This window comes from Myxocyprinus asiaticus, chromosome 15 (genome assembly GCF_019703515.2).
Source record: "Myxocyprinus asiaticus isolate MX2 ecotype Aquarium Trade chromosome 15, UBuf_Myxa_2, whole genome shotgun sequence".
In the NCBI taxonomy this organism is placed as follows: domain Eukaryota; kingdom Metazoa; phylum Chordata; class Actinopteri; order Cypriniformes; family Catostomidae; genus Myxocyprinus; species Myxocyprinus asiaticus.
The window spans coordinates 33,074,517-33,100,506 of NC_059358.1; the positions used below are offsets into that span (position 1 = coordinate 33,074,517).

At 39.4% G+C, this 25,990-nt stretch overlaps 2 protein-coding genes across 6 annotated transcripts in view; one reads left to right on the top strand and one right to left on the bottom strand.

Annotated features, from left to right (window-relative positions):
- The window catches only part of LOC127453071 (protein FAM131B-like), a 66,853-nt gene extending 53,381 nt beyond the window's left edge, over positions 1-13,472 (top strand). For all 4 annotated transcript variants that reach the window (XM_051719092.1, XM_051719093.1, XM_051719094.1 and 1 more), the window contains 3 exons: positions 2,094-2,404; positions 10,233-10,490; positions 11,678-13,472. In XM_051719092.1, coding sequence (XP_051575052.1) covers positions 2,094-2,404; positions 10,233-10,490; positions 11,678-11,908 — 800 coding nt within the window. In that variant the 3' untranslated portion in view covers positions 11,909-13,472. The remainder of the gene's footprint in view (positions 1-2,093; positions 2,405-10,232; positions 10,491-11,677) is intronic.
- A 2,792-nt stretch (positions 13,473-16,264) lies between these two features.
- The window catches only part of LOC127453070 (chloride channel protein 1-like), a 36,348-nt gene continuing 26,622 nt past the window's right edge, over positions 16,265-25,990 (bottom strand). For both annotated transcript variants that reach the window (XM_051719089.1, XM_051719090.1), the window contains exons 18-23: positions 25,851-25,932; positions 25,295-25,371; positions 20,033-20,077; positions 19,789-19,893; positions 19,164-19,250; positions 16,265-19,041 (exon numbers count right to left, since the gene is read on the bottom strand). In XM_051719089.1, coding sequence (XP_051575049.1) covers positions 18,664-19,041; positions 19,164-19,250; positions 19,789-19,893; positions 20,033-20,077; positions 25,295-25,371; positions 25,851-25,932 — 774 coding nt within the window. In that variant the 3' untranslated portion in view covers positions 16,265-18,663. The remainder of the gene's footprint in view (positions 19,042-19,163; positions 19,251-19,788; positions 19,894-20,032; positions 20,078-25,294; positions 25,372-25,850; positions 25,933-25,990) is intronic.

A 25,990-nucleotide genomic window follows, 5' to 3' on the forward strand; every position in this document is an offset into this window, starting at 1 on the left:
CTCAAGGCAGACACCACGCGATGCATGCAACAGGTGACAAAACGAGACAGGACCTGTATAAGAGTTCAGCCAAACACAAACCCGACACCTCAGACCGAAGTGATCGAAACTCAGCACAACGTGAAGACAGCTAGCAACCCGGGTGCGCTGCGCAGCGCAACGCAAGTGCAACACGAAACGCGCCCGTGGTCGTGAGACAGACATAAACGATTGATGTGAGTGCATGCCGCCAAGATGACATAAGCACAATGCACCCATGTCAATAACAGACAGAACATGGAGCATGGGTGTCTGAATCCTGACGCCAACCATTGTCCGGACCTTTGGTGGGACGGAAATGTAGAGACTGGACCTCTTGGAACTTTAATTGAATACCCCTGGTTTAGTCTGTGTTTTGTAGCCTAATGTTGTACTTCAGGCTTGTGAGATTTCAACAGTTCTTAATTAATTTTGAGTTGGACATTCATATCTTGTGTATCAGTATAAGATTACTTGTATACCGGACTATAAATGGAAGCGCTGTATGTTTTATGCACAAAATTTCACGCTGGAGAACCGTTAACGGAACCAAAAGTCGATTCTGGTATTTTTAAAGAATGGAACTGGTTCTGAACAAGAACGGTTCCCAAGCCTAGTTATAATCTTCTTCATTTGAGCTGTTATTGTATGATCTAAATTTGAGTCAATTTAACAATAATTATTAAATAGAAACAACAACATTTAAATAGCAAATCTGAAGTCTACATCATGCCAATTCAACTTATTATTTTTTTCAGTGCAGGCTCATTTCCAGATCCACATCATGTGGAAGAGACTGTAGTGAGAGACAGATAGCAGAAGATAGAGAAGATAAAAAAAGAGTGATTTAAGCTCAGCTCAGTGGACAGTCTGTGTATGAGTGAGTGTTGCTGTGCTACATTACAAAAGCCATTTTTCTCAATAAATAAAGAATCCCATTTCTGCCCAGCCTGAGGGGTAAAATGAGTCATTGTAATTTCACAATGATGGCCACTGGGAATTCTGATGCAAGGGATTTCACTATCAGAAACAGAATGTGAACGTATTATTCAACATTGTTTTACAATCAGCTACAATTTCGAAAATATCTTTCCAATGAAAAAAGTCACAGAATTTGGCTTGAAGAAAGAAAATACATTTAAATTGAAATTTCAACACTTGGTTGTTGATGAGAGGTAAAATATATTTGACATCTGCTCGTATCATCTTTTCAAAGCATTATAAAAGTGTTTTTAAGAGCATTGACTGTAACATAATTCAGTCAGTAAACAATCATGAAGCCATTAAATTATGAAACATGTAATGCAATATCCGTTATTATACTTCTCCGGTGTACTACGATAATAACCTTTTTATTCATTGAATGTCTGGAGTGTTGTAAGCGGCTGTATCTTGTTTTCCTGTGAAGATGTTTATCACTAATCCATTTGTCCTCCTTAAGATGCTGATCAATAATAATGATTATTACATGGCTCTCTGGAACACTTGATTCTGACTGGTCAGTTGAGGCACTGGCACTCAAATATTATTGAATGCAACAAATTTCCTACATAGCTGTGCTAGTTTCATGTCTCTCATATCACTCCATGGGCTCTTTTTTCTCACATAATACAATAATAATAATCTAAGATAAAATCCAAAGAATGTTACTTTTCTGTATAATTACCCTTTGGGCTAAACTCACTAAACAGTTGCATCACTTTTGCATGCAGTATCTGAGCACGAAAACCTGTGGCGAAACCACCAGCAATCCATTTTAACCAGTATAAGTCATTGTCATTCATTTTAGTGCAAACATGCTTCTTTACTATGTAATTTAGGCTTCTTATAGATTGGCATACACAAAAGTCATCACAATTTGCCTGGTGAAATAAACGTTGCACTATTGCTGCCCATGGAAACCAGATAGTACATAAAAAAATTTGTGTACATTTTCTATTGATCATGGCAGCAGTACTTGAAGTAAATGATGAAGAAGAGCATTATTCAGATGCACATGATTCTCTACATAATCTCACTTTTCTTTCACAGTAATCTCTCTCTAATCAATTTCTTTCTCTCATTCACACATACAGACCAGATTGTGCACCATTCCTCTGCAGAGGTGTGGCCTCACAATTACATCTCCCAAGGTCTTTACTGCCTTTCTTCCTCTGATGCCTGGGAGCCCATCTGTAATGAGCAGTCAGGTGTGGCCTCTCCTGCTGCTGGCTCTTATGTCATGGCGGTGGGGACTGAGGGTGGATATGACCCAAATGCAGCGGCACACTTGCTGTCCCAGCAGCAGCAGCAGCAGCAGTATCAGAGCCAGTTACAGCAGTTCCAGCACCTGCACCAGATCCAGCAATACCAGCAACAACAGCTCCTGCAGTATCAACAGCAACAGGTGAGTTATAAAACAATAACTCCCATAAGCCTGTCTGCCTCTGTAACAACAGCAGCTGTATTTACTAAAAATAAGACATAAAACTACAAATCTCACATAGCCTGGTTTGCCACTCATTTTAACAGGTACAGCATTCATGCAGCGTATAGAAGTAAAAAGTAGTGTTTCACTGCTTGGTTATTGCCGAGTGTAGCATGATGAACTCAGCAGAAAACATTGGAAATGCACAGTAAATCTATTTATCATCATAATCTATAGAAATATAGGCAATTGGAATATGGAGTATATGAAGGAATATAAAATAATGGAGTGAACTACTATGTCAAAAAAACATGTATTGGGCACACTACTCTAAGTAAATCTGACTGAATTCAGACGATATAAGCAGCTTACAACTAGATGTTTCTCATACCTTGGGTACTTTTAGCACTGTTGATTTTACTAGAAAGAAGTATCGTTAGAACATTTTTCACACTGACTATTTTTATTATTATTATTATTATTATTTGTATACTAACAATGTCCAACACTTGCATCACAGGAGATTTGTCATTTTTTTCATTTTCCCAAAACAGTCTCATTTCCACCACATGTTCAATAAAATTCCATGTCGATGGAAATGACATTTTTAATGTTTTTTTAAATAAAATGTCTGACTTATTTGTCTTGTTATGGCTTATTTCATAGCTAACATTTTATGTACACTAAAAACACACAATTAAATAATATTTTAACTTTTTTGCAAAATTTGGCAAAATTACAGCTTGATTGGAAATGACGCCCAATACAAATTTGCTGCTCACAAGTTATATTTACCTTGATTTTTCTTTGTTTTCTTTAAAATTACTTGTCTCATATTTCCTTTCAAGCAAGCTCTTCACTGATACTTTTGTCTGCTTGGTTAAGAAGTACACTAACTTTTGAAATAACATTGTTAGGGGCTAAATTTTGAAATTGTAAATAATTTTTAAAAGTTATAGTTTTAACTTGACACAGCATCTTAAAAATGCAGTGCTCATGTACAAGACACTAAAAAACAGTGAGACAGTGTAATGGTCAAAAAGGTCCTTCTATGTTAGTATCAAGAACAAGTCAGTTACAGCACTTGCTCTTTTTCAACTACAGCGTAAGGTTAGACTTGAATTAGTACAATTCCCAGTGGTCATTTCAACAATGGCCACTACAGTATCAGCAACAAGAGCATTAAATTCATTAATCAGGTTCCATCATTCAGACATTAACCAGAAGTCACTAATCATCACCAGTAGCAGCTCGTGACCACAGATATAGGTGGGGCAGACCTTGCTCACTATAGATTATGTATAACCACAATTTTTTTTTTTTTTTTTACAATATTCAACTCCAACTCATTATTCCACCACAAAGCAGCACTCTTAGAACATAATGTTGATTCTGATATTCTAAATAAGAATGTTTTATATTAGAATGTTGACTTGTTGAAGATCAAAATCTTAATCAAATGTTGTTTTATAATGTTGTGTTGTTGAAGAAACCCAAAGAGTAGAGGAAGAGAAAGCTATGATGAAATAGCAGTCTAAATAAACAGAACTATCTACATGCCAAGAACATCTCTGTTCCCTTGCTAAATAAGAATGAAAAAGTAAATATAATAATTATAATAATAATTCCTTACATTTATATAGTGCATTTATTTGCACACAAAGCGCTTTACATAGTATAGGGGGAATCTCTCCCACCACCAGTGTGTAGCATCCACCTGGTTGATGCGACAGCAGCCATAGCGTGCCAGAATGCTCACCACACACCAGCTATTGGTGGAGAGGAGAGTAGAGTGATGTAGCCAGTTCAGGGATGGGGATTATTAGGAGGCCATGATAGATAACGGCCAATGGGGGGGAATATGAACAGGACACTGGGGTACACCCCTACTCTTTAGGAGAAGTGCCCTGTGATTTTTAATGACCACAGAGAGTCAGGACCTCACTTTAACATCTTAACTGAAGGATGTGCCTTTTTACAGTATAGTGTCGCCATCACTATACTGGGGCATTAGGACCCACATAGACCGCAGGGTGAGCACCCCCTGCTGGCCTCCCTAATACCTCTTCCAGCAGCAACCTTATTTTTCCCCAGGAGGTCTCCCATCCAGGTACTGACCAGGCTCAACCCTGCTAGCTTTAGTGGGCGAGAGCTGCAGGGTGTTATGGCTGCTGGCACTTAAATATGGGAAACACAACGTATTATTTAGTTCAGCGAAACGAAGAGCCAAGGCTTTTTGACACAATTTTCCATAATACAATACATACAATGTCTTAGTTATCACATACACTTGTCTTTTGATTGCCAAACTATTTTTATGTTTGCCTTGTGATGACCTTTGTTTGATGGCCAATTTGTCTTGAATTTACAATAGAACAATGCTTTTACATACACGTTCATCGATCACGCTCGCCATGTTCACAGTCTGTTACATTGCTGCTGCGCACTAATACAGGGACTACATAATACGCACTACATTTATGGGCAGATTAATTTCTGCCCAAATGGGTCTCAATAGCCGCATTTACACTGTTGGGCAAAATGAGAGTGTGCTAGTGCATGCCAAGGCTAAAAGCAATGTGTTGGCGGCACATGTTAAGTGGTCCTTCGACAGACTGGAGCTCCAGCTGCCTCCTGCAGCAATGTTGGGGGACTGGTTGTCCTGGGTTTCCCCCTTGCCACCGGGATCTACCTCACATGGCGAAGATAGTGCTACTGGGGACTGCACACCCCCTGTGGCACTCTAAAAAACCTCTTTGCGTAGGTCTCCACCTCTGACCACGGTGTACAATATCTGACCTCACATCCAGTTGAAGTCTGGCAGCGATGGGGTGCCAGGCGATGGGAGCAGGGAGGAATGGCCTAAGATCTCCAAGTTAGAACCCTGCACATCAGTGGCACGGGGTATATGGTCGCTAGCAGCTGGGGTTGAGTAGCAGCTGCTTTTGGCAGACCCCCGTGCGACTGAGCAGCCCTATTTAGGGATCGCACTGCTCATGCCCAACAGGGGAAGGGCCTAGAAAAGGTGGCCTAAAAATTGCCCACTCTACCATCTCCTGGGTAGGTTACCATGCATACAGGGAATTCCACCCTGCAGTCAAAATAAGAAAAGGATCCCTTTCAGATTGGCAACATGGAATGTCAGGACTCTCCTGGATAGCGACAGCAATAGACCTCACCGAAGGACCATGCTGATTGCTGAGGAACTGAAGCACTACAATGTGGACATCGCTGCTCTTAGCGAGACAAGAGCATATGTGTTTCCCATATTTAAGGATGAAGGTTCTCTGAAAGAAGAGAGAGGAGGTTACACCTTCTTCTGGAGAGTCTACCCCCCTGGTGGACAACATCAGCATGGTGTGGTACTGGCAATCAAGAACAGCCTTCTACCCAACCTCACTGAAACACCCACTGGAATAAGTGAGAGGCTGATGACCCTCCGTATCCTCCTAGCAAAGGCACACTATACTACTCATATGCTAAGTGCATATGCGCCAATACTGCCAACAGACAACAGTGTGAACAACGGCTTCTACCAGCTACTAGATGATGCCCTTCACCGTATCCCCAGGAATGACAAGATTTTTCTTCTGGTTGACTTCAGTTTTAGGGTGGGAAGAAACAGAGATATATGGAGTGGAGTAATGGGTAGGCACGGTGTTGGGCAGGTTAACGCGAATGGCCTGAGGTTGCTAACACTCTGTGCAGAGCATGACCTCGCCATTACGAACACACTGTTTCAGCAGAATTCCAAATACAAAACATCTTGGATGCACCCGTGATCCAAACACTGGCACCTGATCGATTAAATTATAAAAAGACGTGTTGACACAAGCAATGTCTTGTTGATCAGGGCCATGAAAGGTGCAGAATGCTGGATGGATCACTGCCTGATCATGACCAAGCTCCACATCAGTGTGCCCCCCACAGCATCTAAGGAAATCTACTAAAGAGCAGCTGAACTGTGTTGTTAAATTTAACCCCATCAAGGAACATGTACCGTCATTCCGTAGGTATGAGGGCACCAGATGTTGAGGCCATTCTGTGCTCCGATAACTCCATGGATCAGAAATGGATCTGCATAACCACAGTGCTACATAAAGCTGCAGTCGACTCTATAGGATATTAAGCTAGAAAACATCAGGACTGGTTTGACGAGAAATCAGAGACCATCATGTTCCTGCTGGAAACTATGTGCAGAGCACACTGGCCTACTCTCAACTGCCCTGCATCCATCATCCTCCAGCAGCAGTGGAAAACAGCACAAAAGGAGGTAAAAAAAACCTTATGCACTCTACAAAATACATGGTGGATGAACAAAGCTCAAGAAATTCTATCATATGCTGACAGAAAAGACATGCAGAATTTCTACAACTATATAAAAACCATATATGGCCCTAGGAACTGCTCCATCACACCTCTAAAAGCAGCATATGGTCTCTCAATATTGAAAGACCAAAAACAGAGCTTGGCAAGGTGGGCTGAACATTTTGAAGCCCTCCTTAACCAACACTTACCAACTGATCTCTCCATCCTGGAAGAGCTGCCTAATCGGCTACTCATTCAAGTCCTTGACCATTCACTAACCTTTTAAGAGGTGCTAGCAGCCATCAACTCCCTCAGAAACAACACGTCCCCTGGCAGTGATGGTATCCCAGCAGAACTCCTCAAACATGGTGGCTACTTGTGTACCAGGATGATCCACCAATACACCCTGCAGGTCTGGGACCTGGAGAGTGTCCCTTAACAATGGAAGGATGCCAACATTGTCACTCTCTACAAAAACAAGGGTGACAAACACATCTGCGGCAACAGTTGTGGCATATCGCTGCTAGCTTTTGCAGGTAAGGTCCTGCTATGTAGGCTGGTGGAAAACCTAACAGAACATCTGCTGCCAGAGTCACAGTGTGGCTTCAGGATGAACTGGAGTACTGTGGTCATGATTGGACAGCTTCAAGAAAAGTGCCACGAACAGCATCAGGACCATTTCATGGCATTTGTCAGTCTCTCCAAAGCCTTTAGCACTGTGAATCGAGAGCTACTCTTGGACATCCTAATCAAATTTGGCTGCCCAAGAAAATCTGTGAACATCCTGTCACAATTCCATGATGGGATGGTGGCCCATGTGACCATAGGGGGACAGGAATCGGGGCCCTTTAATGTACGCACCAGGGTAAGACAAGGGTGTGTGTTGGTGCCAGTACTCTTCAATAGCTTCCTCCTATGTGTCACGAAACTTCTCCATGATGAGCTGCAAAGCAGTAGTGGGATCACTCTAGACTTCAGGCTAGACAGAAACCTTTTTAATATCCAAAGGCTCCAGGCAACCACCAAAGTCACAGCAGTGCAGGTCCTTGAGCTGCAGTATGCTGATGACTGCGCGCTTATGGCTCACTCCCCAGAAGACCTGAAAACCATCCTTGCTGCTGCTGTAAAGGCCTACAGCAGACTGGGCTTTTCAGTCAACACCACCAAGACTGAGGTGATATGCCAATGGAGGACCAGCCCCCCATTCACTATGCCTGTTTTCACCATAGTACATCAACCACTCACAATAGTTCCATCTTTTAAATACCTGGGTAGCATCCTATCAGAGGGCTGCAACATTGATCATGAAATCCATACCTGGATAAAACAAGCCTCTGCAGCCTTTGGCAAACTCCGTTGAAAGGTCTTTCAAAACAAGCACCTCCACTTGCATACCAAAGTTACCATCTATAAAGCCGTCTGCATCATCACTCTCCTATACAGCTGTGAAGCCTGGGCCACATACAGTCGCCACCTAAGGTTGCTGGAGCGTTTACATATAAGATGCCTGCAGCGAATCCTGGGGATCACATGGCATGACCGTGTACCCCATTCCGAAGTGCTGGCTTGGACAAACTGAAAAAGCATGGAGGCCACAGTCACTGAACACCAACTGTTATTCTCCACTGCTCTTCTCCCTGTACATGAATGACCCCTATGTCAAGCTCTGAAGTTTGCAGATGACACCACGGTCATTGGCCTCATCCGCGACAGTGATGAGTCTGTATACAGATGGGAGGTTGAACAGCTGGCTGTCTGGTGCAGTCACAACAACCATGAGCTGAACACGCTCAAAATAGTGGAGATGATAGTGGACTTCAGGAGAAATCCCCCAGCACCCTCACCATCCTGAACAGCACTGTGGCAGCAGTGAAGTCATTCAGGTTCCTGGGCTCTACCATCTCTCAGGACCTGAAGTGGAACACCCACATAGACTCCATTGTGAAGAAGGCTCAGCAGAGGTTGTACTTCCTTCGCCAGCTGAGGAAGTTCAACCTGCCACTGGAGCTGCTGACTCAGTTCTACTCAGCCGTCATTGAGTCTTTCCTGTGTACATCTATAACTGTCTGGTTTGGTTCAGCCACCAAATCAGACAGAAGGAAACTACAAAGGACAGTCAGGACTGCTGAGAGGATTATTGGTGCCCCCCCGTAGGTCTCCAGATTGAGGAAAATGTGCAGGTAGATTCACTCTGGACACCACACACCCTGCCCACTCCTTTTTATAACTGTTGCACTCTGGCCGGCTACAGAGCCGGCTCTGCAGAGGCTATTGGCCCCGGCTGACCAGTTTATGGCCCTGGTTCACACTGGCCCGAAAGTGGAAAAGCAGCTAATGAGGCTCATTGCAGTATCATATTTGACCACAGATTTCCATTGTAAAAATGAGGGGTGCTGTGGAGTTTGGGAGAGCAGCAGATTATCTGCTCCACATGGCCATATATCTATATCAAATACAGTGTATTGGATGTTTCAGCTACATTACTACTTAAAAATAGAGAAAAACTTATTCTAGTCCTGCTTTTAAATACATATGTCAGCATTTTGAACACATTGCAGGTTAACAAATTACGTTATTAGCAGTTTATAGTATGGATCTATGTTTTCATAGGGATGAATATTTAGGTGGGGCTCTGCCCTACCTGCCCATATGGACGAGCCAGACCTGATTATCACAGTAATTAAGCAAAGGAAGCTGAAGCAAATGAGGAATCAAACACTAAAAATCTCATCAGCCATTGCAAAAGTAGGGTTCTTTTAGTTCTAAGATAAGACCCTTCCTCTCTGAACATGCCACACAACTGCTTGTCCAGTCACTTGTCATAACTAGACTGGGCTACTGTAACGCTCTCATTGCAGGCCTCCCTGCATGTGCAACTAAACCCCTCCAAATGATCCAGAATGCAGCAGTACGTCTGGTCTTTAATGAACCAAAGAGAGCACATGTTACACCACTCCTTGTCTCTCTCCACTGGCTACCGGTTGATGCACATATCAAATTCAAGGCTCTGATGCTGGCATACAGAACTGTTACTGGGTCTGCTCCAGCATACCTAAAATCATTTATGCAGAGCTACGCGCCCACTAGAAGTCTGCGGTCGGCTAAGGAACGTCGCCTTGTTGTACCAACACAAAGAGGCACCAAAACACTTTCCCGGACTTTCAGCTTCATCATACCACGTTGGTGGAACGACCTTCCCAACTCCATCCGTGAAGCTGACTCACTCTCTGTCTTCAAAAAACAACTAAAAACACATCTTTTCCATGAGCACTTAACCAATCATTAAAAAAAAACAAAAAAAAAACAATTCTGTTGCACTTTATTCTGTTTTGAATACTATTATGATGCTAGTGATACTTTGTAATACAGCACTTTTCATACCACTGTCTCCTAAGATGATTTCCTCTCTTGTAAGTCGCTTTGGATAAAAGCGTCTGCCAAATGAATAAATGTAAAATGTAAATGTAATGGAAACTCAAACCGGTCTCTCTCTTTGCAGATAATGGAACAAAGACATCAGAGTGCCACTCATTCTTTACAAGCTACTCCAAACAGCACATTCCATAGTCTGCCTCCTCGTACTCACCCGCCATTGGTGGATCTGTGGGGGCAAACAGAGACCTGTCAGGCAGATATCATGGTTGGCTACATGGGCATGCCTGTTGGTGTAGAGGGAAATCTAGCAGTAGCCCCCACAGAGGAGGTGACGACAGACCACTCACCTTTACTGGAAGCCCAGGAGGAGGAAGAGATCAAGGTGAGGGGGAAAATTAATGCGCAATGTTACAGTGCCCTGAAATGTATTTGGACACTTTAGCCACATTTAGAAAATGGTAGAATGTCATTGAATTAGTTAAAACTGGAGTGTGTAACGTTTTCAAGGTTAAAATACGGTTTCATATTCTTAATATACAGAGATAACTACAGTATAAGTAATCCATTTGTGGGTTAATTTTCTCAAAAACTGTGTACAGTGTGTCTCTGTGGCACTATTATCCTGTTTGTTTTGAGCGACCCGTCTCTGCACAACAATGACTCCACCAATGGTGTGAGTTGGGGGCGGGACTATCCCTTTAATTGATCAATGGCAGTAGGGAGGCATATTCGGAAAGCTGTTTGAAAACAATGTTGTTGTTTTTTTGTTGTTGTTGCAATTGGTGGTGCTAGTGGGGCAGAAATTATACACTTCAGCTTTAATAAAATATCAAACCAAGAGACATCTGCAAACAACTGATGCTTGACCTTATCTCAAAAGTAAATATACTTGTCTAAAAATGTTTGCAATTACTTTTAACCAACTGGTCCCAATGTCCTTTTTAGTGGATGTATGAAGTCAGGTCACACAGATATAGTTCATCATATTAACTATGGACATGTTCCACCATGTTTGACAACCTGAAAATGTCCAGATTTTTTCACTATTGTTTTATAATAAAACATGTTTAATCTAGAAATGTGTGCTATTCCTTTAAACTAAAGGTGGCTTTTGGTTTGATATTTTGCTTTCAAATGCATTGACATTCATATATTCTTAACTGTTCAAATACTTTTTGGGTTCACTGTATATTTTAGGGCACAATATTGGATCTTCGTGCTGAGCAGCTCCACAAAGGGTTATGATGCTGAGCAACTAATAAGCAGTCAAGGAGTGTTATAATTTGTCAACAGCAAAATCTTTGGAGAAAATACAGAAAATACCTCCCCCTGCTATTTCAGTCAGCAACAAGAAAAATATGAATCCTGTTTTAAGTTTTCTGTAGTAACACCTTGCTCTGTAGCAGTCAGGTATGAGTCATAGTTAAAGTAAATTCTTAAAACTCCTGTGTGTTATTTTTTCTTATTTAAAAAAAAAAAAAAAAAAAAAATTAAACAAGCACACAAATACAATACATAATGGCTCAAGTTTGTAGATAGACTAATATCCAATAACTCTCTTTTTTCCAGGAGAAAGAGGTAACGTTTTGTATGGAACCAGAACCAGTGACATTAATTCCATCCCCAGTGACACAGAGAGAGGAAGTGACCTCAACAGGAGGAAGCAGTCCAGGTCAAGCCTCTGGAGAACCAATCACAGAGCGAAAGGCTTCTGATGTCTCACCATGTGTAATTGAGGAGCTGGAAGAGAAGGAGGAGGAGTCAGAATCCTCATCTGTTGATGTCACGGCAGCCAACTAAATGACAGGAGTGAGACTAGGGCTGGTTTTGGCAGATATTTCAATCAGCAAAATCAAACAACATCAACTCCTTTTTCAGGAATCAAATACCATTGTGACAGAATTTAATTGACTGTTCAAACCCAAAATGGAAACCAGAACTGCTTACCTGAACGATCTTATTTTTTGTAAGCCTTATATTATGGATGTTTGAAAGAGGAAGACAGAAAATGGGAGTAGGAAATCCTTGGAAGGGGGGAGGAGGTGAGAATGCTGAAAAATCTGACAGAAATGGAGCAATAGAGATGGAGGAATATGGAATTCGGGAAGACAAATGTGAAGTACATTCTGATAAATATGTGCATGCTTTTGCAAGGAGTGGTGACACTCTTTACTTAAAAAAATAAATAAAAGACAATAAACCATAGTAATAAACCATTATGATAATAACATGATTATTTTCTAAGAAACTACAAACAACTTAATATATAATTGTAAAATAAACTAGTTTTTTTCAAGCCATGCCCGCAGATCACGCCCCCTTCCGGTCCCACACAGATACTTACTGTGAGAGATCAATTATGAGAGATCATTTTTAATTTTTAAGTTTAGGTAAGACTTGTTTTCAAAGAATATATCTTGAATTCAGTTTATTTTTCGGCCCCCATTTTCTTTCCAAATTTTGTTAGATTTATGTTTAAAGCACAAAAAAAACTGTTTGCCAATAGGGTAAGAACTTAATTCAAGATTTATTCTCTAAAAACCTAATAAGTCCTAATATCTTATATAGTTGTGCTTTTCTAGTAAATATATCTTGTTTTTACTGGAAAACCAGACAAAACAAATATTTTTGGCAGTGCAGTGAGATTTGACAAAGTCTCTTCTTCAGTGATCACCCCTTCCAGCACACAAATACATACACTCCTTTATCTTTAATGGCCCATGTTTAAAACTGGCCTTGATTGGTATTATCCTCTAAGTTAAATCATGTGTTTCAGCATGGAGGACGAGTAGGTGAAAGGGGGTGGGACCGCCACTGCATACAGTCCCAGACATGCAAATACACAGACATGCACAAACCCTTATACATGTGAGGACCTTCCTTAGACTATTGTTCTAAATTACACTAATTATAATTACTACACTCTAACCCTACCCAGCTTTCGGCATTTTCCATTCACATTTTGACATGATTGGCCTATTTATTAAAGGTGCACTCAACAATTTGTTTCCTCTATAAAAAGTGTTTCCCTTAAAGTGCACGATAGTTCTTTGAGATGTTGAGATCACACATGTTGAGATCCTACTTTTATCTCGATAACTCTCCTATTATCGCTCACAGAATAATGAAATGATGGCTGACTGTGAATTGTGCATTTCCACGATCGGTAACCAAAACCTATTTTTTATGTGATGCTGCATCCACACCACTAGGTGTCAGTCAAGTTCATATAGGCCATCTTAACATAGACAAAAATTTCTGAGTGCACCTTTAACTTATTGGCTATGTCTCGTTTGGAAGGATGCGTCCTCCGGAGGTCGCACTTGTCGGCTGCATTTGTCGGCCGCATACGTCATCGAGGCTGTCTTGTTTAATTTTTTATATAAAAAAAAGAAGAAATGATACGAGACAGCCTCGATGACGTATGCAGCCGACAAATGCGACCTCCGGAGGACACAGCCTTCCAAACGAGACACAGCCATTGATTACACTTTACAATAAGGTTCCATAACAATGAACAAGACTTTTACAGCATTTGTTAATCTTAGTTAAGGTTAATTTTCAACATAATCTAATCAATTTTTAAAATCAAAAGTTGTATTTGTTAACATTAGTTTATGCACTATGAACTAACATGAACTAACAATGACCAGTTGTATTTTTATTAACTAACATTAACAAAGTTTAATAAATGGTGTAAAAAAGACATTGTTAATTGTTTGTTCACGATGCCTAATGCATTAGCTAACGAATAGAACTTATTGTACAGTGTTACCAACTTAATTTATGAGTACGCACTGTCCTCATTAGTAATTATTTTAAGGTTTTATTATATTTGTGAGGCATTTCAAAAAACAAAAAAACAAATACACAAACGCACATCTATGTTGTTCTATACAGTACTGGATTGTAACATGGTGTGTTTTCTTCTCTGTGTGTCTTTTGGCATGCAAGCGGTTTGTCAGTGTACTCTGGAGTTCTATACAACACTGTATAGATATTTGCACTGGAACTCAGTACACTGAGTTGAGCTTGAGGCTGACTCTGTGAGCTCAGTGTGTTTAGTGATTTGATTGGCTGCATAAAGCAGAGAATTGTGCTTTAAAAATAACTGTTTGTACTTGCAATGGTTTGCTGGGTGAAGGACAGATGCCTTTTGAATTGGTAATTAATTGTTTATGAGACAGAAAAAGAAAAGATGTCACACTTCCCTACATTACCTGTATATGCAGAATTCTGATTCATGCATCTAGATAAACAGTAAGATTTGGAATATTGGAACTCCACTCATATTTCCCAAAGTTTTGGAATCATCTGTAAATAAGTTTTAGTGGTTTCTGGGTGTTTTTCAAATTTCTAGATCAAGTTAATTCAAAATACTGAATCATATTTAGTATATCTGTCTTGATTTCCAGTAAGAATATCTAAACATCCTTGTTTTCAGTGAATACATCTTGAATGAAATGTATTTTTCTCACACCATTGGTAAATTGTTCTTTGCATGGTTGAATCATAAATCTAACCAAATTTTGTGAAGTTTAAGCTTAAAACAAGAAAAAGAATATATTAGCTGGCCTTAACTACTATGTACTTAACCATTTGATACAATGTATATACATGTTGTCGCATTGTAATTACATTTAAAGTACTTGCATTACAACTTTACCCCTAACCCATCCCTTACCCCAAAACCTAACTCTAACCCCTAATCCTAACCCTAACCTTACCCTTACTCCTAAACCTACCCATACCTCAACTTCAGTAGCAGCAAATGTGGGAATTTTGCAGAACAACATGTAGTTACACAGTAAATGCATAGTCTTGTATGTATTTAATGTTAGTACATAGTGGTTAAGGCCACCTAATATAAAGCGTGACCAGATATTTTAACTGAAAAACAAGAGAAAAACATTGATTAAGAAAATTATTGAAATGTGAGAAGAGAAAGATGGACCTCAAAACTCTAATTAATAAAGAGAATAAATTACTACAGTAAGAACTTGTACTTCTATGTACTTTCAGGACCACTCTTGATGATTTTTTAAAATTATTTTTATAAAGCATGTCATAGTTTTTGTTTAGAAATTAAATGCATTCCACTGCCTAATTCTTTTCACTGTATACCAAGGGAGAAAAAAATAGGACCTCGATCCACATACTGTAAATATCATTCACCAAAATATCAATTAGGAAAAATGTCCCCAACAGAATGGCAATGGACTTTAATTTGTGTTGAAAGTGACCTCATAAACATCTCTCAGACCATTTGGAAGTTAGAACTGCACAGGTGTCATGGTCCCTGATTATTAGTCACTATGATGCAACAAACTTTGTGTTGACTGTGTGTGTGTACTTAAATGGATGTGAAGCATAATATGCATCCCAAAGCGGGAGCGGCTGTCCGGTTCAGAAACACAGAGATAACTACATCATACTGCATTGTGATGCATGATTCACCAAGGATTTGCAACAGTTTCTTTGTAGGACAGAGTTCACCTTTGATGATTGTGTGTAATACAAACTTGGGGCAAGAAGAAATAGCGTTAATAGCTATGTCAAGTGTATTGACTTGAATGAATTTATTTATTGACTGATTATTTATGCAATGTTGGGACAATGTTTATTTTTCTACAGAATTGTGATCACTCTTTCCTGTATATGTTGGGGTACATATTATTTCACTGTCAGGCTCCTGTGGAAGATCTGAGTCTGTGAGCATGTGCTTTTTGTCATTACAAAACCCACAAGCTAAGATCTAAAACATCTCATTGAATGTCATAATTACAGTGTTTTACATTTACTAACATCACAGAGCCTACATTAATATTACATGTAACAATCCAACCATTTAACAAGTTTGATCCATGTCTCTTATCTAGAGGTTATGTCATGTAAAGCTCACAGGAAATAATATGTACCCATTTATTTATTTAAAAATTACATAGGGGAGGGATTTAAGTTTGCAGCCTGTATGATACCTATTTGTTATTTCGAGATGAAGGCGCCTTTGGTTGTAATGGTATCGCTCTCACTGGTTTAGGTGAGAATATGCTATCCAAATGGTGATCCTTCTTCCTCTGGGTTTTGTTTTTTTTTCTTTTTTTTTTTTTCTTTTTTTGGACCCATGAAGCAAAATGATAAACTTAAAAGCTTCCTTTTCTTTCTTTCTTTCTTTTTTTCATACAAATAAATTGATGTATATGAGAACTATACTGCAACATTGTGTTGTACACATGTAATGGGAGTGGTGGTAGCCTGATGGTTAAAGATCTTTATTACTAGCACAAAGTTCAGATCCCAATTACAGGTGAAAGTGAAGAGGTAATGAAATCATAAGTTGTATCAGCATTGTGCCCTTAAGCAAAAGTGCTTAACCCCAAATTGCTTCACTATGGATGATGCTTTGAAAGAAAAGCATACTTGCAGCATTCTGAAGTAAAACTGGGACAACATTTGGATTTTGGGTAGTTTGCTCTTAATAAAGCATATACTGTATAGTAATTTGTAAGGGTTGGACATATTAAATGACTTTTTCCAACCATGCATCTATTGACAATTGACCAGTTCAAAAGAGTTATTAATTTCACTGTCAATCCAATTTTTTTTAATTTATTCATTTTAGCGTGCCTCATCATCATTTTGTTAATGTCATCTCCCCCGATATCCTTCAACTCTGAAAAATGCCTCAAAGATTTTGCGCTTATAATTAATCGAAATGCCGATTACAAGTTACCAGATCATACTACTGCAACCAAAGGAGTGATATCATGACTTGTTTTATTGCTTTTTATGCAAGATAAGGAATATAAGAATGAATAAATAATAACAAAAAGCCAATTGTATTTTCTTGGATGTAGTTGTTTATCATTTGTGTTTACAGATAAACTAATTTCAAATGGGTTTTTTGTACGATTCTACTGCCATCTTTCACTACGAAACTGTCTGTGGGCATGACACTGTAAACGGTCCCCTGTTCTACCTCTCTGTTCTCTCTGTGAAATTATGTACTTGTCTTTCCTCCTCTCTCTTGCCCTTTGTATGTTATCTTTCTGTTATTCAAACCCTGTGTTGTCTCCTCTTGGTGGAAGAATCATATTCAGAAAAAGTAATACTTTGGATTTTTTTACTTGTAAAGGATTCAGATATTGATTCAACATGTTCCAATTGTGGCATACAGACAAAAATACATTGATTTAAGGTACTGACTGACTGAGCTTATCAAAGATGTCATATATAAGAAATGGTCTGTGATATATCTATGCATGCTTTTCTGAAGGTTATAATAAGATGGTTCTTCCAGTGTGCTCTCCCTCTGGATCCTTTGAACTCTCTCTCTCTCTCTCTCTTACACATCTGTTTGTCCTGCACGAAGAAAAGACCTCCCTGACCTCAAGAATATTGCAATTCCTTTAAAAAAAATTCCCAATATTAATAATGAACAAACAAATAAATGAAACAAACAAAGCAGTATTGCGCACTTTGTGTATTTTTAAGACATAGCAAAATTGTATTTCTTTCCATGCCCTTTATTGGACAAAAAGTCTGCATGCTAATGAGACCATTAAAACAACACAAGTATAAATAAAAATTAATCTGATATTCATCAGTAGTTATGAAATGAAGATTTAATGATAATGACTTTGTAGCTTAAATTATGTAGTAAACAGTTTGGAAAATCAGCTTTAAAATGAATGTTTAGTGATTACATTTTACAAAAAGCACTTGTTTCTCTACCATGTAAAAAAAATATTTTGTCAGATAGACTAAAAATTGTGCTTCATGAAATCGTCTCATTCAAGTCAAGAATATTTTTGAATATGACTGAATAAACATGACATTAGGTTACACCACTGAAAGTCATTTTAAAGGGTCAGATCGATGGAAAGCAATAGTTTACCCAAAAATTTAAATTATGTCATTTGTTTTTCATCCTCATGTCTTTTCAGGCCTGTATGCTGTTATTTTTTCAGCGCAACACAAAAGTGGACATTTTTTTAATCTGGATGAGATGTGGGCTTGGTGTGTGTGGAAGGGAATACTTTCAGTAAATAACTAAAATTTCTCACACAAAGCTATTGTATGGGTTCAGAAGATTCCAAATTTCTCATTTTGTATTCCATAGAACAAATAACAGGCTTGGAATGACATGAGAATAAACAATGACAGAATTTTAATTTTTGGATGATCTATGCCTTTAAGATAACAACTCTACATTTTCACTTTCTAGATTATATGTCAGAGAATACCAAGTACAGCATTCAAACGTTGGGATCCGTAGTGGGGGAAGACATTCAGTGAGATGTATCAGACAGACTGTCCATATATACAAATGTATAGAAAAAAAAGGCTGTAATTGAATAAGAACATCTCAAAAGAAAGAGAACGTTCTGTCTGTAGAGTAGAGAATCCCTTTTAAAACACCCCAACACCAACGTGTCCAATGGTGCAGCTCCAGTGACCTAATACGGTCCATGCTCTGCTCAAAGGCAGCACTATAATGTGGTTTGACTCCCCCTGGAGGGCTAAATTTGAGAAAAATTAAAAAAACAACAGACCTATAAAGGCTCCTCATCGCTTTCTCTGTCATCATTTGCCTCTCCTTTAGGCACGGAATGAAGAGAAGAGAGAGGGATCGTGGAAGTGGAAGGTGATGGCAATTGCTCCTGAGAGGTACTGATGCTGCTTTTGCTGTTGTTGCCCATGGCGATATTACGCTCTTTCCCAGCTGTCTGGAGACTACTACCACTGGACTCGTCTTTAGTTTCTCTTGTAGTTACGCCCTCGCTCCACAACTCTCTGTCCCGTGTGGGAGAGGACGGGATGGAAGGGGAATGGGGTGACTTTTTGGCCTTGCGTCTCGCATCTCTGAAACTAGCCAGAGGGGGACGCAGACGCACTCCACTACGGGTCGAACCCTCGATTGCTTTCTGGAGCTGGGAGTGAGAGGGAGAGGAAGAGAGATAGAGGAGCAAAATCATCCAAAGACACTGACATATGATAGAAAAATAGGGTATGGGAAAATACATGTAGAAGCAGATAAACAAGTCATCTTTACCTCTTTTAGTGCAACCACCCCAACCAGTTTACCAATACTGGTTACATAAGCATGACTGAGACCCAGAAGAGAGAACAAGGTGTGAGTCTGAAACAATCAAAAATTTTATACATGTTAGGATGGATGAATGGATGGGCAGGTAATTGGATGGACAGACGGACGGATGGATAGGTAATAGGATGGATGGATGGGTGGATGGACAGACAGGTAATTTGATGGATGGATGAATGAAAGGATGGATGGGTGCATGGATGGACAGGTAATTGGATGGATGGATGGATGGATGGATAGATAGATAGATAATTGGATGGACGGATGGACGGACGGACGGACGGACAAATAATTGGATGGATGAATGGGTGGGTGAATAGATGGACAAGTAATTGGATGGAAAGATGGATGGATGGATGTATAAACCTCTGAATGTAGAATGTCCAGTATTGCTGTTGTTGTTTTATGGAGATGTGTAAAACATATTTCCCAGAGGGCATGAAATAATGAGAGCTTTAGAATGACATTCTCGCACAGAAAAAAGACTAATTCATGATTCATTTGGAAAGACATAAAAAAGCCTTAATATAATAATCCATAATTCACATGTAATTTCAATCCGATTGTGGATTACCTTATGTAAAGATGTTCTCTCCACCAGCTGAAAAGGTGAGGGGTCAACACGGATCTGATCAATGTCAATCGGCTTATCCAGCTCATCCTCTTCCCAGGCTTTGATCTGAACAACCCAATAAACCATAATCTCAGTTGTGATGTCACAGTAAGTGATTGACAGCACACAGATAGCTCAGGAATTGCCAAGCGAATTGTGCCATCTGTCTGAACTGCAGTGGAAATAAACCAATTCGTCACCCTACCTCTTCAGGGGTCATGTTATCAGCTACAGGGGGGGCTGCAGGGCTCTACAGAAAGAAATGCATAAGAAATACAAAGAAATGAGAGGCAAACTGAGAGAATTTTTGGAGGACAACATCATACTTCACACTAAAAATAACCACTTAAATTTTTCATCCTGCTTTGCAACTCTAGATGCTTCACACAGCACCTTTGATGCCATCTGCTGGTGAGAGCTGCTCACACTGTGAAATTATGCTCTCTGGGCCCATACAGTGACAGGAAAAATGTGAAACAACCTAATTTTAAAATGTAAAAAATTTCACATTTGAGATTTGTCTCCATGTACAGTTGAAATATGCCAGCTACAGCAAGCTAGGTGTAACACAGCTGTTTCATGAGGGTGATGGAGCAACAAGCCAATGTGCTCTGCACACTATTACAAGAATGTTTTGTATTCAGTACATGTTAAGCTCTAACGACAGCATCTGTGGCATGCTGTTGATTACCGCAAAAAAGAATTTAGACTTGCCCTCCAAACTGTAAAATCAGTTTACAGTAAAATACTTACAATGGAAGTCATGGGGGCAAGACATAAATCTATATCGGATGCTCGTGAGTATGCTGTGCGCGCTTGTGCTGCCGCTTCATGCTGGTGCCCCTTTGTTTGTTCGAATGTCTGTTTGTTTTTTGGACCTCTGGACTAACTGCTTGGAGTTTGATCATGACCCTCTCCCTTCGTATCCATCACCACCTCCACATTTGATACAGTGAGTTTCCACTCTCTTTATTATTTTTTGCTGGCATTCCTTAAAATGGTTAGGTATCCTTCCTTCCTGTGGTTTGTTTGGTCTGGTTTTGATACAGTTCAAGATAACACAGTAGTTTTATCGGTAAGCTGTTTGCTTGGGTTCTGAACAATTATTGGTCATGTCTCTGTTTAACTGCTTTCAAATGCTGTTATTTGGACTTTTTGTGTTTTTGGCCGACTTCAACCACACTTTTTCATCCAACATGGCTGTTCAGTACTCAACTGCTCAGCTTAGAACTTTGAAAGGATTTTTTCGCCTGCCCTCAGACACTTATGAGGGGTGTAAACAACTCGGAATTGTACACCATCCACGTTATATACAGAGATCGAGAAGGACACTTTGGACTTTTCACCGCTCATCTCCGACTGGCATTCCTGCAATCTGGTCTAACACACGGGCTCTGCGTAAATTTCCACATTCAAATCATATAATTAATTGTGGAAATTTGAGATCATTGCCCATTGATCCCCATTATGGCAGCCACAAACTCGCATTTTCAAATTTACACTGTGCCTTGTTAAACTCTCACTCTTTAACAGGCAAATCATCAATGCTTAATGACATGATTACTGTCAAACAACTGGATATGCTTCTTCCTGAAACCTGGCAAGTGCCCAAAGACTTCCTAAATTTAAACTTGCTTACACCGTCTGGATACACCAATTTTTCTAAACTGCGTCCCCATCGCAGGGGTGGAGGACTGGCTGTAGTTTGCCGTTAGATTATTAAAATCTCTGTGATTGAGTTTCATGATGTCTCCTTTTTGAGTACTTAGCCTTGAAGATTGTTGGTCATACATCATTGTCTGTAATCTATTGTCTGTGCTATGTCTTCATCTGTTATTGTACTTGGTGATTTCAATATACATGAAAATGCCGCGCAATCTAACAAACTTATGTCTATATTGGAATGTTTCAATCTCATACAACATGTTAATTTTGCAACTCACTCCAGGGGTCATATACTGGACCTTATTTGTATACATCTGGTTTATCTAATATCTCTGTTTCTGGCCCTGACTTTGCTTTCTCTGACCACAAACTTTAAACTTTAGCTTCAGTTTTCCAATATCTACACCATGTACAAAAAAACTGCTTTCCTACTGTAAAATCAGCTCTGTCAACCCCACATCTTTCCTCTGATTGTATAAGTGCCTCTCCTCTGTCAGACTCTTTATTATCTCACGGTCCATCAGAGATCTGTTCTATCTATAATGATGCTATTTCTAAAGCACTTCAGAAGCATGCCCCTGTTAAGACTAGGATGGTTCCCTCCACTCACGCCTCACCCTGGTTCACTCCCGAGCTCTGGGCTATGAAAGCTGAAGGCCGTCGCCTTGAAAGATTGTCCAGAAAAACTGGACCAACTGTACATTCATTGGTTTATACAGAGCACATGCTTAACTACCCTCACTGCTGCACGCTGCTCCTATCTCTCCTCAATCATTAAAAACTCTAGATGCAGACCTATAGCACTTTTTGCAACAGTAAATAAACTCATTATGTCTCCAGAACATGATGTTTCTGGCTCTGATGAGCTTGTGAATGGCTTTCTTCAATTTTTCGCAGACAAATTAAAGTCTATTTCTGAGTCTATTGCCAATGATACACCACATACATGTGCTTTTCACACTAAGTCTTTGTCAGTCCACCCAAATGTTTCTCTACCTTTACTCCTACTACTACTTCTACTATAAGTGATCTAATTATGAAATCTAATTCTACATCCTGTCAACTTGACCCTGCTCCCACCACTCTACTTAAAATGTGTGTCTCTGATATTTCACCTACCATTACACATTTGATTAATTGATGCCTAGTCTCTGCCACAGTTCCAGCAGAAATAAAAACTGCTGCTGTAACCCCCATTCTTAAGAAATCTGGTCTTGATCATTTAAATTTGAATAATTACAGGCCAATTTCAAATTTACCGTTCATAGCGAAAATAACTGAAAAAGTAGTGGCCTCACAATTGCAGTCTTACTTAAAATCTAATGGTCTTTTTGAACCTTTCCAGTCTGGTTTCCATCCATTACACAGCACTGAGACTGCTCTTCTACGTGTGGTTAATGACATCCTCCTCTCTATGGACTCTGGGTCTACAAACATCCTAATCCTCCTTGATCTAAGTTCTGCTTTTGACACTGTTTGCCATTATATTCTCATTTCTTGCCTCTCTGAAATTGGCATCACTGGTTCAGTTCTAACCTAGCTTACTTCTTACCTTACTGAGAAAATATTTTGTCACTATACAAAATTACAAATCTACTACTGCTCCTCTAACACAAGGTGTTACCCAGGGTTCAGTTCTTGGACCATTACTGTTTATTATTTACATGCTTTCACTTGGTGACACCATACGCAAACATGGCCTTCAATTTTATTGCTATGCTGATGACATCCAGATTTACCTTACCACCAGCTCTGACTCACCACCTCTTCCTGACTCACTCAATGCATGTATTAGAGATATCAAACACCGGATGACCCTGAACTTTCTTAAACTCAATAACAACAAAACTGAAATATTATTAATTGGCTCCACTACTCAAGTAAATATAATGGACCTGTGCTTTGATATTGATGATGTTCATGTTAAGACCTCCCCTTCTGTCTGTAATCTTGGTTGAAATTAAACTCCTCTCTTTCTTTTGATTCTCATATTTCCTCTGTTGTTAAAAACTCTCTCTTCCATTTACGGAATATTGCACGACTCCGATCTTCACTCAATCTGGCTGATGCTGAAATCTTGGTACAAACTCTGATCACATCATGCCTTGATTATTGTAATGCCGTTTATCGGCTTACCCAAAAAAACATTGCTAGACTACAGTATGTCCAAAATGCAGCTGCAAAAGTCCTCATCTTCACAAGGCACTCTGCCCACATTAGCCCTCTTCTGCATGATCTCTGTTGCATCCCGTATTCAATTTAAGATACTCCTCCTAACATTTAAGGCTTTAAATGGACTTGCTCTGGTTTATTCATCTGATCTACTTCACCTTTATTTGCCTACTTGGTCTCTTAGATCTTCTGAACTTTGCCTTTTGTCTGTTCCTAGATCTCAGTTGTCCACTGTAGGTGGAAGGTCATTCTGTGTTGTTGCTCCTAAGCTATGGAATGCATTACCCCTTACTTTTTGTAATATTTCCTTTCTGTCCAATTTCAAGACCCAGCTGAAAACGTATCTATTTGCAGTACACTTTCAGTAACCATTTTTCTCCATTTATAATTATGAAATGTATTTCTGAAATTGAGTTTTGAGAAAGGCGCTATATAAATAAAACTTCTTCTTCTTCACTGGGATAAATGTTAAAATATACACCATTTAGAAAGTACAGCCACAAGACTTAAATGTTATACTTGTTAACTACTATGACAAGTAGACTAATGTGATAAATATTGCTTACTAATTTTGTCTGTGCAAAGTTATATCCAATCTTTTTCTTTTTTTTTTTTAAAAAAAGGGACTGTTTACATGAAGAAAAATCCACCCACAGGAAGTGTGTTGGGCTTAAGACAACACAATCACACGTGTTCAAAGTTCATGTACTCTGAAATCAACCGTATTTAGCCAAATTACTGCCATCCCCCATCAGACACTTTTGCATCATTCAAGCATGAACACATTTCTCTCTAGCGCTACTAATAAAAACCAGGAAGTAATCCCAGTCACATAAACAATGGCGAGTAAGGTTTATAGGTTGTATTTTTGCTCTAAAAATAAATTTTTACTTCACTGACGGTTAGGTTGCGTGCCTAGCTGTCTCTCACATGGTCGAGCGCTCAGCCTTACAAAGTATACAGGAGTGTCTCATGTGGATAAAACTGGGCCCCATGCGGACAGTCCGCGCAGACAGTGCTGATGATGAAATGTTCGTCCTGCATACTGTGTGCAAAGTATACTTTGGCCTTTAGGGTTGGGGTTTGGGTTAGGGCATATGGTTAATAAAATACACATTCCTGTTGACTGTATTACATAATTTACAACTAAAAATACAACTTTTTTCACGCCAATCTGTGTACATTTCGCCCAGAAATAGGAGAATCTGCCACAGAGGGCAGTGATTTGATTTTCGGTAAACAAAAACCAGTTTCAGCAGCAAAACTTTCAACCTACTGTTGTCGAATTCTGCCAAAAACAGTAGTCTCACCACTAAAAGGACTATTTTGTAAACGTAGCATTTAAAAAATATTTTTTGCACTTTAATAAAAATACAAGCGGCACATTTGTGCTTTTAAATCCTTTGCCTCATTGACTTATATTTTAGATGCACCCCTTGCCCCACTGACTTATATTTTAGATGCATTACTGTACTTGTGGTTTATGTTAGTGTTATTTTTTTAGTTTATGTTAGTTTAATTCTGCTTTAAATTCATGTATCCATGTTAATTCCATTCATATCTTCAGTAAGTCACTTGTTAAGTCTAGGTTGTGTTCTCCTTGTAAGTGACAATCATTTACTAGACACACCTGTGGCTCGGCCTGCCCTGACGAGGAAGAGGAAGAGAAAAGGCGATGAAGGGTCCTCCGCATTGACTGTAGGGTACCTGTTACAATTTAAAGAATGCAACATCACTAATCAATCAGATCTTAAAAAGGCAAGCCTGATTTAACATAACTCACAATGAGCTTTAATTGGTATTATAAATACATTCTAGCACAGTGTCCTAACAAGACGCAAAGCGATACAGTGATTAAAGCTATCTTTAATGTAAATCTTGGATTTTGACCTAACCCCCTGAATCCATGACAGGACGTGTTATTGTCTCTAGGTTTTTATGTCTGCAGCATCATGCTTGGTAGGCCTGCCAATTGTGAAATCTCATTGATCGGAAATCCTGATCCTCAATAAACATCAAACATCTTCTGATTGGCAGATTGTCAAATTGTGCAAAGATTTTACTTTTTGTGTGGACAGACAAATTGCTTGTGCTGGAAACTATACTGCACCTCGTTAGGACACAGTGTAACACAAAGGCGTTATGTTGGGTTGGTGTAGAGCTGTTGCCAGGTAATGTAAACTCACCAGATGTGGTATGATTAGTAGAGATGTCTGTGGTTTTAGAAGACCCCAGTGGGCCATTACACTCTTCAGAGACTGTGTTTTCCTGTTAATTATTTGAGTTACAGCGTAAATGTACCAAGATAAATGTACCAACATAATTA